The sequence below is a fragment of the Alligator sinensis genome, unplaced genomic scaffold, assembly GCF_000455745.1.
Source record: "Alligator sinensis unplaced genomic scaffold, ASM45574v1 scaffold97_1, whole genome shotgun sequence".
Classification (NCBI taxonomy): domain Eukaryota; kingdom Metazoa; phylum Chordata; order Crocodylia; family Alligatoridae; genus Alligator; species Alligator sinensis.
Window position 1 is genome coordinate 3,196,250 of NW_005841921.1, and position 12,174 is coordinate 3,208,423.

The 12,174-nt window shown below is 44.8% G+C and overlaps 1 protein-coding gene across 1 annotated transcript in view; it reads right to left on the reverse strand.

Moving 5' to 3' along the window:
* SLC6A2 (solute carrier family 6 member 2) overlaps positions 1–12,174 on the reverse strand; it is a gene marked incomplete at its 5' end in the record, with an annotated part of 133,336 nt that overhangs the window by 57,446 nt on the left and 63,716 nt on the right. The window contains 2 exons of the mRNA XM_014517700.2: positions 5,438–5,572; positions 7,128–7,266. Of these exons, the coding sequence (XP_014373186.1) occupies positions 5,438–5,572; positions 7,128–7,266 (274 nt within the window). The remainder of the gene's footprint in view (positions 1–5,437; positions 5,573–7,127; positions 7,267–12,174) is intronic.

The window sequence follows — 12,174 nt, forward strand, 5'->3', positions numbered from 1 at the left end:
ATGGGCTATAACCACCACCAAAAAATATGGTTAAAGAAGGCAGCATGCCAGCTTACATTTATTCAGGGGTTTGTGCTTCTGCTCCCCACCATTGGCTACAGTCCTTCTTCTGGGGTTGCTGCCGCTTCTCCGGGGTCCTCAGTAGTCCCCCTCCTCCAGCCTTTGGGCCACTCACCAAGACTCTCTGTGGAGCTCTTATACACACTCCTTCCCCTTAGGCTGCTGGCCCCCTACTGCTGCCCAGCCCAGGGTTTTTATAGTTCTGGCCTGCCCCCTTCCGGTCACCTGACTGGCTGGCCTGACTCACCTCTTAACCCCCACTTTACCAGCACACTGTGCCCAGAAACTTCTGGTTTTAAAGGAGATGACCTGCCTTCTGGTAACAGGGAATGTTGTCTGGATCTGGATTTTGACCACTCCAAGGTAGATTAAATTGATATTTGGGATTTTCATGATGTGCTACACTACGGTGTCTGTGAGGGAACCTGAATATTGATTATACATCATTCATAATATTAACATGACAAAAAAGCAAATAAATAAATTAAGGAGGAAAGGGATTGTTTGAAAAACCATATACAAAATGTCTCTGGATTTTTATATTCAGGCTGCCTATGGACTTTGTCTATATTCTTAGTTATTCAGGAAAGTGAGTCAAGTAAAGTAAAAATATGATGAGATTAGAGGGCTCCTAGACAATAGAGAATAGGGGCATGTCCCTGGGGAGAAGGAACTGCTATGCCAATTCATTTTCTTTTTATGACATTTATATTTACTTTTCAATGGTATGTCTGTTTGAAAAGCAGTTAAGATTTTTGTATTGGCCCATGTTGAAGGAATGCCTTTGCTTCTGCATGCCAAGGTAGTGCTTAGTATCCTTTTAAATAAAAATAATTAAAAAAAACCAAGTCTAGAGTTGAAAACTGTGGTCATTAGATCCCTGGGCTCTGTGAATATTGAAACACTAGGGTTAGGGACAGAAGTTACACATAAACCAGTTTAAGTGATCAGAAACTGGTGTAAACCTGTAACAGAGCATAAGTTCAGTGCACATAAACCAGTTTCAAAATGGCTGAAACTGGTTTAAGATAAACCTGGTTGAATGTAGTATCAGACTTAACTGACTTGGGTCAAACTGGTTTATGGAACTTCTGTCCCAGAACCCTTCCTGGTTTAAGTTAAATCACAGTCCCCCAGCATCCCAGCATGCTTTGCAGCCCTGGGTGTGGCTATGTTCTCTGCTCCAGAGAGCAGGGCTGGCCCCACCCCTCGGCTCTAGCCTGGGCAGGGGCAGGGGCATGGCCAGATGCATGGCCCCCTGAAACAAAGGGAGCAGGGAGGGGGGTTATTTCCCCCCCTCTTACTGTGTGACTGTGACCTCTGTCAACCATTCCCCCCCTTCCCTATCCAGCGGTAGGGCAGGGAGCATGACCAGGGTCAGCTGGCATGGCCCCTGCCATCCACCTGCCTCCCCAGGTACAGGACTGAGTCCTGCCAGTCTGTGAGTGCTGCTGAGGGTGGAGGCAGATGGGCTAGCCCAGGCTGGGCTGCCAGGGCCGGACCCTTCCGAGCAGACTGCAGCTCAGGCTGGGGCCACAAGTGCTGCATGGATCCCTGTGTCCAAGCCAGGCAGGGCTGTCATGGAGCACAACTGACTGGGAAGGACCCTGTGGGGCCAGCCTGCATGGGCAAGGCCCTTCCCAGCCCACTGTTGGTTGTGTGACAGCCTAGACTGGTAGCATGGGTGGGGGCTAGCTGGGGAGTGGGTTTCCCAGGCCAGATCAGAGATGCCAGTCAGCCCTGAGCCCAGCAGCCACCACCATGCCCCCTATTCTGTGCAGCAGCCAGACCTGCAGGCGCACAACCAGTTGCAGGCTGGCCGGGGCTGTTTTGCCCCTCTTGCCTCCAGCTGCCACAGCTATGCCACACCACTCTAGGTGGCAGGGAGGGGGACAGGAAGATTCAGCTCTGTGGCTTCTGCCCACTGCGTGGAGCTTGGGCTTCAGTCCCCAGATGCCTTGGAAGGTGGAAGGCATTTGGGTGAAAGGTGTCCAGGGGCTACAGACAGAGCTCCATGTGCTAGGCAGAAGCTGCTAGGTCTGGCAGGGCTGTTTTTCTCCCCTCACCTCCAGCTGTGGCTCCTGCTCCTGTTGCAGAGTGCAGCACTGATTGGGATGGGGGAGCTTCCTTTAGCCTGTCAGCTTCAACCTGGGTTGGGCTGAAGGAAGCTTCCCCAGTCCCAAGTGGCTTCCCCCCTGCCCCTCTAGGCACAGCCTGACTGGGGTCCTTACAGGCCAGAGGTGGGGTTTAAACCCCGCAAATCATACTGGCCAGGCCCCCCAGGTCAGCTCCCCATCAGCCTTATGGCTGCTGCAAATGGAAGGGAGGGCTGCTCTAGTGCCCCCCAGCTTCTAGCCTGAGCCACTACAAGCATGTGCCTACTTTTGCCTGCATTTCCAGAATTAAATATGCATGTCTGTGCACTTGCAAATCAGTTCAATCTTTGCAGTTTAATTTAGGCTCTGGCTTTTTGAATGTCTATCCCTAGCCTAGGGGTTTTATAATGGTTTGAATGAGTTGGTCTGCAGATATTTCTTAACACTGCATGGTGATGGAAAAACTTAATTCTAATGTATGGTAGATTAAATGTTTTCAGGCAGCAAAACCTTTGGGCAGTTGTAGACAACATGGGGGTTTAAATTGAAGTGGTGGTTTTTTAAACCCTTGTGTTGTGTACATCCATGTCCTTACCTGCCTCTCTGGCCACGGGGAGGGGAGAGCGAGCTGCCAGTGGGCCAAGCAGTCCCTGAGCTGCAGGGTGGGGGGAGGCTGGTGCTTCCCTCCATGGCAGCAGCGACCCCCCCACCCCTAGCAGCACCTGCTCACAGGCACCCAGCTCAGGTGGTCCCATGAGGCACTGAAACTATGGAGGGAAGCACCAGTTTCCCGCGCAGCTCAGGCAGGCAGGCAGACTCCAGGGAAGAAAAAAATAAGATCAAACTTACCACTTTTTTTTTCTTCTTCACTGCAGCCTGCCTTCCTGGGCTGCTGCCGGGCTGCCTGCTGGGGCTGTCTGCACAGTTTCTGAGCCTCACAGAGCCCGGTGATTCCTTCCATGGCTCTAAAGTAGCAAACTAAAACTTGTCGGAGGTGTTTTAGTTTGCTGCACCCCAAAGTCATTTGCTGTACCACAAAGTCATTTAAGGTGCATTACACAGCCGAATTTGCTACAGTGGCTGGAATTAATGCACAATACGCCGCTGAATTTGCAAACTTGTGCAAACAGCAACGCCATTAAAACAATGCGAAAGGGCATTTAACCCACTTTAATGTATCATCTACAAATGCCCTTTAATTATTATTTTGGCCTCAGATCAGGCCATGTTTGGCTATATTTGCTATGACTGGCTTACATAGCTTTTGAATTGTATTGAAAAGTCTCAGTCATTACAAAGTGCTGTAAGATGATTTGCACTGAATTAGTCCTAATTTATTAAAGTTATTCTTTATTACTATGGGGCAAATCTCAGTTCAGATACTTACCTGTCACAACCCAAAGGTGTGATTTTTGTTTTGTGTGTGCTTTGGCACCACTGAATTATGTTCCCGCTAAATTGCAGCTTCTTTGCACGGTGGAGTTTTCTGCTGCAGAGGAGAACCCCGGTGCAAAAGAATTCCCTATAAAAAGCTTAAGTGGTTTCCGCCCAAGCTGGAGGACTCCACGAACACCGGGAGGAGGAGACTTCACGCTGTGTGAAGATCTCTAAGCGCTGCGGAGCCTATTGGACCCAGTGCATTTCAAGCAGGCAACAGGGGTCTGATCAGCCTCTAGCCTCTCCCCGTCACCGAGCACAAACCTCGATGTATCCCTCTCCCTGCGCGCACAAGTTCCACGGAGCCTAGCAAACTTCGAGTGAGTCTATTACAAGTTCCACGGAGCCTAGCAAACTTCGTGTGAGTTCGAGTACTTTCTTCGGTTGGCGCGACAGGCTCGCAGTTTAGAGCCTCCAACCGGATGGGCTAGAAGAATGTTCACGGGAAGGAACTCTAGTCCGCCTCTCTTCTTTTCTATCTCTAACTGTAACTCAAGCAAGTTTTCCTGCCTGCACCGTGACCATCTTCGGTGTAAGTAAATAATCTTTAAATCAATCATTACGTGTCCGTGCCTAATTCCAGCGTGTTGCCTGTTTTCTCCGACCCAGCGTGCCCAGGCTGCTGGCCACAGCCTGCGCGGCGCAAAAAAGGGCCCGGCCCGCTCCCGGCCCGCACATTACCCAAAAGCTTAAATGCCTACTCAAACCAGAAATACTTCTAAACTGATTTCTTTCCATGAAAATTTTCATTTCCAATGAAAAGCATTTGCATAGAAATGCATTTGTTCCAGTGACAGATGTCATCAGTCATGATTTTTATTACTAGTGCTTGGCTTAAATCATGATTTTGCTTTTTTTTTTTTTAAATCATGAAATTAAGTGATTTTCACAAAAATGCAACCTGCAACTTTTGTTCCCCATGAACTGGCCATATCCCAGCATTTTACTGCAACAAGATGGCTGCTGCATGCTGGGGAAAGCATTCCCTAGCCAGCAGCAAAAGCCGAGCAGCCTGGGGGAAGGGATTGCAAAGGGGATGGAGAGAGCTTGGGAATGGGTAGGGGATGGGGCTGTTTGCTTCTCCAGCTGTGAAAACTTGGTGTGGGAGGCAGGTGGTGCCTGGGGCCATCAGCCAAGGCTGCCCCTGGCACCAGGGGGAGGGTCTGTTTGCTCCTCCAGGCCAGAAAACTAGGGCACTGGGACTTGGGGGTGGGGGGGAGGGAACACGTGTGGAGAAGCAAACACCCACAATCAGGGGGCATGTGGGGCAGCCACGGTCTGGGTGGAAAAAATGGTGGCCCCCACCATAATTGGGCCATGATATTAGCAAACTGGGCCCTTGATTAAACCAGGCCCTATTTATTATATTATAGCATCTATTCAACCTAGCGGTGCAAAAAGCAGCTCTTGTTATCTGAGTATTTCCCCAGCCTCAGGGAGCTTTCAGCTGGTTCAGCCAGTGCAGCTAGCTTTTGCACATATTCAAACAGGAAGGAAGTCATGAGAGAGAAAGGCACAGTTAGAACATGTACCTTTTTTATGGATTACTTAATGCTAGATTACATTGGAACAGCCCCAGGGTTACCTAAACTATTATAGTAATCACAGTGGTGCAGATCCATTCTGATATTGGCTTCCTGGTGCTTCCTTCAGTGGTAGAGAGCCAGCAATTCAGGGCATTGGAGAAAGCTGTCTAATGTTCTTGTTAAGACAAATATATAAATATTTAACTTTAGAAACAAATACTAACTATCGAGTAGCAGCTTCCATCATTAATTTGGAAACTGTTATGGATTGTGGTTATTATTTCAATCTAGGAAGTGAAAATGATGGAGAAAACTTACTGTAGCTTCTTTTAATCTTCTGAAATCTATATGTAGGTATGCATTTATCCCATTGTATGCACCAGGCAATGTTATTCCATGTACTAACAATACAAATAGTACAACATAAGGCAAAGTGGCTGTTATCCACACAACCTGGAGGTAACAAACAGACACAGAAGTTAATTAAGCAGCAGGAAATCTTATAAATGTGCTACAGAATATTGCTCTCCCTATAGTTGCTTATTTCTCATGTGTATAGAGGACCTCTTGACTATTTATCACATGGTAGGGGTGTCAAATTCATCTTGTGCTCTGGGCCCATGAGCTCCTTGTGTGCTGGATCCAGCCCACAGCCCAGGGTTGTTCCAGCCCGGGCCATGCAATAGGGGTGGCAGCTCTGGCTCAGACACAGGGCATGTGATGCAGCTGCAGCTTTCACCATGTGCCCATGACAAAGCTGGCACTGCAGCTGCTGTATGCCCCATGTTACAGTTGCAGCTCCATCTCCAGCATGGGACTAGAGGAGGTAGGGCCACAGCAGTGACAAAGGGTGAGGTGACCAGAAGGCAACTGGGGCATATCAGACCAATTACTGTGTCTACTAGAGCCCAAGGGCCCCAAATTTTGAGGCATGTCACTCCTCTGGGCCACCCCCACCCAACTTCTGGGCAACTGGTAGCCTGTCAGGCTAGATAGAGCAGCTCCATGGACTAGATATGGCCTGAGGGCTGTATGCTTGACACCTCTGTCATAGGGTACATTGTTTTTATGAAAACACAGCTCAGTCACACTGACAATAAAGAGTCCCATATGACATTATATGAGCATGCGAGTCCGGGACTGGTTTGGCAAAGAGAAGATGTGTTAAAGTGACTATTCTAATGTGGGTATCAAACTCCTAAGCATGCTCAGTGTGAACTATTTCCATAAGTATGAGCAGACACTAACTTACGTTTGATATAAAAATGAAAAAGGGTATATAGTAAGAGTTCTTAGTTGTTTACCAAACTGAGAATTTTTGGAGGGAAATAACTGCATTTGTGACTCCAACTCCTAATGTGTCTGTCATCATCCATTTCTACAAATGAATGCGGTACAAACTCAATGTGGAAATATGGAAAAGCTGGGAGTTAATCAAAATATACAGTGCAACTAGTGTCTTAATTCTATAATTGTAACAAAAAAGACAAATATAAACCAGCAATGCATTAATTCATAGTGGTTTAAATTAAATCAGAAAGTATGAAATTTATGGGTTGCTGAAAAGTTTTAGGTGGCAGCTAACACTTCAGAAACAAAAATAATCTGAAATTCAAAGGTTAGTAACATCTTTTCAACTAATAGGTATTATCTAATGTCATCATCTCAAACTATTCTAATTGTGTGACAAGTAAGGATCCAGGTTTTTTTAACGATTCTTGGCGCCTGGTATTTTAGGTAATTGCTAAAATCTTTGGCAGTGATAAGGTGTTTACAATTTTAATGAATGATTATTAACTAAAACCAAAGGTCCATAAGCACTAAAATAAAATGTTTATCAAGATTTGTAAAGAGTGAGAGATGCTCCTACATAGGCATTCAAAATGACATAAGTTCAAAGGAAAAGATTCCCAATTACTTCAGTGGTTTTTGGGTCAGACCACTACTATTTCATTTTCTAAAAGGGACAAAGATGATGACTGAAGTGCAGGGAAAATATTAGCTCTACCTTTCCTGATGTCTTTACACCTTTCCACAGACTGAAGAAAAGAATTATTACCACCACCAACAGGCATAATGCTAGCTGCCATCGAGGTGAGCCAAGGTCATGGATGCCACTGCTTTCGTGCAGATGTAGAACTCCTCGTCTAGACCAAAAGGAAAGAGGTAAAGAAGAAGTTAGGTCACTGAAAAAATGTTCTGCCTCATTCACTGTACTATAGGTAGGGATCTATTTAATTCATGGTTTTGAGGAAATTGTGAGATCCAGGATTGTCCAAGAAATCCATGAAATCAACAACAGCAACAACTTAATAAAATGCTGGCTCCTCAGCAGAGCCAGAGGTCCTTGCTGCCAGCTGGTGGGGTGGCACAAAGGGCAGCAGACAAACGGTGGCTGCCCCTTTGTCCTCCCCCCCCAGGGACCTCTCTGCCAATCGGGTCTGAGGTGTGGGGCTACTGTGAAATGATTGTGGAATTAGAACTTTACACTGTGATCAACTCACAAAAATTGGTAAGTCCCCCTGCAATTTCGGTAGACTCCCTAGCTATAGGTAGACTTAGTAGAAAGGAAAATTGCACTGGAATATCAGTAGTTTATATGATTATGTTTCTACTAGAGCTGGTCAATATTGAAAAAAAATATAATTTTGACAACAAATTATTGAGGATTTTAAAACGTTAACCCAAACCACAGAAAAAAAAATACTGCATTTGGGGCCATTTTTTCTCTTCATTCATTACCTTTATATACTGTTTTCAACAAAGTAGAAAGGAATAAGCAGCAAGAACCAAATGTCTTCGTTGATTTCTCTTCCCTCCCATTTTTGACCAGTTTTGGATGCACAAAGATTGTTTTTAAACCCTTGCAGCCACCAACATGGGTGTTCTTTGAAGGCTTTTATTATGATATTTTTCATGTCATTTTCATATTAACATGAAGCCTGCATTGAGCTTTCTCCCTATTCCTTGCACTGTGACTTGGACCAGTTACTTAATCTCTCAGTGCCTCTCTATTTAGAGTATGATTTTCAAGGCAAGTGCTGTGTTTCTATGGGTCTGTAAAGTGCCTAGGGCAATGGGTGTTTAATCTCAGTTGGAGATCTCAGTGGAAGAATGATGGTTTTTTATTAGAAGGTCTTGAAGATCTTTATAAAGCCCAGCTAGGTATTATTACAGGTGGACAAAACTGAAGGACATATTGAATGACTCACCTGAGGTTACACAGGATACAGCTGTACTGCCTCTGTGGTGATCCAGAGGCCACGGCTGAGAAACAAACCCTGCCCACTTGCTCCTTGCTGCACATGCTTTTTGCCACACTTTTTTTGCTGGATACCTAGCAATGCTTTCTGGATCTCTGTCATGGACACACTCTTGAAAGTGGTCATGGGCATACCTGAAACTGCTCTAAACATGACCAGAAATTTTTTTTCAGCATTCCTTGTACCACAGGAACCAAGGGGATAAAGTGTGTTTGTTGGCAGCAGTCCTGGGGTCACCACTGAGGCAGTATATACTGTATAGTGATGGGCAGTGAACTAGGGATAGTGTTCTTAGAGTTTAGTCACTATGATAACTATCAGAAATTTCCCTGTTAGACACCATTTTCTAGTTAATTTAGTAAGCATATTTTGAATTGAATAAGCCCTGGAATAAGGGTATGTAAAACTGCCATTTTAAAGAGAGAGAGAGAGTTTCATAGTTGGGATAGGAGCCAGCACCACTTCTCTTGGAAGTTGGTCAGGGCAGGTAGGATCTGGAACCAACTTCCAAGAAAAGTGGTGCTGGCTCCTACCCTGGAGGTCTTTAAGAAGAGGCTAGATGAACACCTTGCTGGGGTTGTTTGACCCCAGTACTCTTTCCATGGCAGGAGGTCAGACTTGATCTGCTCAGGTCCCTTCCGACCCTACCAACTATGAACTATGAAACTATTAAACTCTCTCTCTCTCTCTCTCTAAAATGGCAGTTTTACATACCCTTATTCCAGGGCTTATTCAATTCAAAATATGCTTACTAAATTAACTAGAAAATGGTGTCTAACAGGGAAATTTCTGATAGTTATCATAGTGACTAAACTCTAAGAACACTATCCCTAGTTCACTGCCCATCACTATACAGTATATACTGCCTCAGTGGTGATCCCAGGACTGCTGCCAACAAACACACTTCATCCCCTTGGTTCCTGTGGTACAAGGAATGCAGAAAAAAATGTTCTGGTCAAGTTTAGAGCAGTTTAGAGAGAACCCCTCTCAAATGAAAAATGTCTTTCAATTAATTATTTAAGATACAGAAATGCTCTAGGAAAAACAGTCCATTAATATAGAACTCTGATATTATTAAAGAGTTTTAGTCAATGCCAAGTCAAAGCTTCAGTTCCTCACAGCATCAGGAAATGGTTGGTTAAATAATATATCTGTTTTGCTTTACTAGCTCACCACATCTAATAGAAAGGAAGTGCTATAATCTTTTTAGAATGGTTCTTTCATTTCAGTATTAATTGGATGAAAAACGCTTTTAAAGGCATCATGTCAAATTAAGTAGTCGATCTGTTTTTCTTTTATTGTAGGGCTAGCAATGCATAAGCAAGGGAAGCATGTGGATCAATGTGTATGGGGCACACAGTCAGAGATCTTCCATTGTTAGAAATGATGGTGTGAGCTTTGTTTTATTTTTTCAAGAACACCTAATAGCTAAAACCTGCAAAAACACAATGAAGATTGAAGACAAACTTCTAAATATGCTTATCTGAAAAAGGTTTCTTCAACCAAATGTAACTCTACAAAAGGACTGGGCTCATTCAAAGTCAACCTACCACTTCTCATCTCAAGCCACATCAAATATCAGATGTTCAAGGTATATCTACATTGTAATCCAGGAAAATGTGATTGTAGCTCGCATAGACGTATAGGAGCTAATTTTAATTTCACTACTTAATGTACTGTTGGCATTGAATCTGTGCCAATATGCTTAATGTGGACTAGTTTGACAGCTCACATTGTACCTTGGGCTACTCTAGCTACATTTATCTGTATTCAAGCTTGCTGGTTTAAAGCTAACTTGGGTAGGTCTACACATGCTGAAATCACAGTTTTCAACTGCAGTCTGGACCAACCCTCAGAAAAGTTAAACTTGATCCTACTTCCATTACCCCCCTTGAACTGTCAATTTGTGCAAGCATTCTTCTGAATCATTAAATGTGTGTATTTCCTTGGTGTTTACTTTCTATGAATAATCTAGCAAATTAATTTACTGGTAGGACCATTTAGCCAGAAGAGCAATTCTGTATCTGGGCCTCCAAGCATTTGCACTGGAAGCTTGTAGAAGCTTGATTCTAAGAAGTCTGTTTCTTTAATTGGGGAAAAAGTAATCATAAAACAGGAAATAGAAACATAGCTTTGTGTTGAATAAAATCAGCTGTCTTCCTGAGTAGAAAATGTTAATGTCTGTAGAAAATTCCTGTTCAATATACAGAACGCTTAGCATCTCTGATATCATAAAAATTTTTAACCTCTGCAATTATATGACCATTCAGTACATGGTAACTTTCTGTAGCATGCCCTTGGCTGGGAAGTGCTAAGTGGTCCGTGAATGCAGTATAGCTGCATCACTTAGTACAAGATCTAGTATTTAGCTTGTGCTTTGCAATTAGACTTGCCGACAACAGGAGGGAGGAAAGCAGGGGGACCTAACCAAGTGTTTGCTGTGATAAGTTTGCCTGGCATGTTTCCAAATCTAATTTTTCGGGCTCCATCCAGAAGAGCATGATGTTTGTTTCCCTGGGGACACATAGCAGCGGCACACCTTGTGCTGCTACTACTTGTTCCTGTGTAATGCCCATGCCATGTGCACTCTGGTACACAGCAGATTACCTCAGGTGGGATAGGGGAGGATAGGGCCAGCAACTGTGCTAGCCCCAGTAGCCTTACTTGATGCTCCTGTAGCGTGGCTTCAGCTGGCCAGTCTCTGGTTTTGGGCAGTGTACACTGCTGCCACGTGCGCTGCTCCACTTTCTTTGAGGTGGGTTTTTTTTTTTACCCCAGAATTTCCCGGGGTCAACCCCTCCCTCCCACTCTACATGGGATAATGCGATGGATGGGAAATGCCTGCATTTGTGGGTCTACAGTGCGACATACCACATGTCCATGCTTGTCTGGACACAGCCTTAGGGTTCTTTAAAAGTTTAGGTACTGTTTTTGATGAGGTACAAGCTTTGTAGGAAACCAGTGTGTGGTTTATTAATGTTTGACTACTATGAAACTAGAGACAACAGAAAACCCAACTAGTGGTCCAGTTCTGTCTCCATTCTTTCCATTGTATAGTGCTTTATTTTACTAGTTATTCAACTGATTTTGAGTTAAAGCAGCATATAGAGTTTGTAAGGCATGTGGAGGCCAGCTGAACTGAGGGAATCATCATCATATTCCTTCCACTAAACCCAGCCATAGGTGTCATTTAGTGTATACAACCATTTCCTTTGCACCAGATAGAGAGGTGAGAGATACAATTTACGAGCTTCTTCAGATTTCTCACCCCATGCTCATAAAAAAACTAGGAGACTGCGGCATTGATGCCCACACAGTCAGATGGGTGGCAAATTGGCTTGGGGGTCACACGCAGAGAGTGGTGGTGGATGGATCATTTTTGACCTGGGGGGAAGTGGGCAGCGGAGTCCCCCAGGGCTCGGTCCTTGGGCCCGCTCTGTTCAATTTCTTTATCAGTGATTTGGACGATGGGGTGAAAAGCAACCTGTTTAAATTTGCTGATGATACCAAAATTTGGGGTGAAGTGGGCACGCTAGTAGGGAGAGAAAGACTGCAGCAAGACCTGGATAGGCTGCAGGGGTGGGCTAACAAAAACAGGACACGTTTCAATACTGACAAGTGTAGCGTGCTGCACTTGGGCAGTAGTAAGCAGCAGCACACTTATAAGATGGGAAACTCCCTTCTTGAGAGCACAGAGGCAGAAAGGGATCTTGGAGTCATTATTGACTCCAAGATGAATATGGGCCGACAATGTGAGGTCATGGTTGGCAGGGCTATCGTGCATCCACAGGC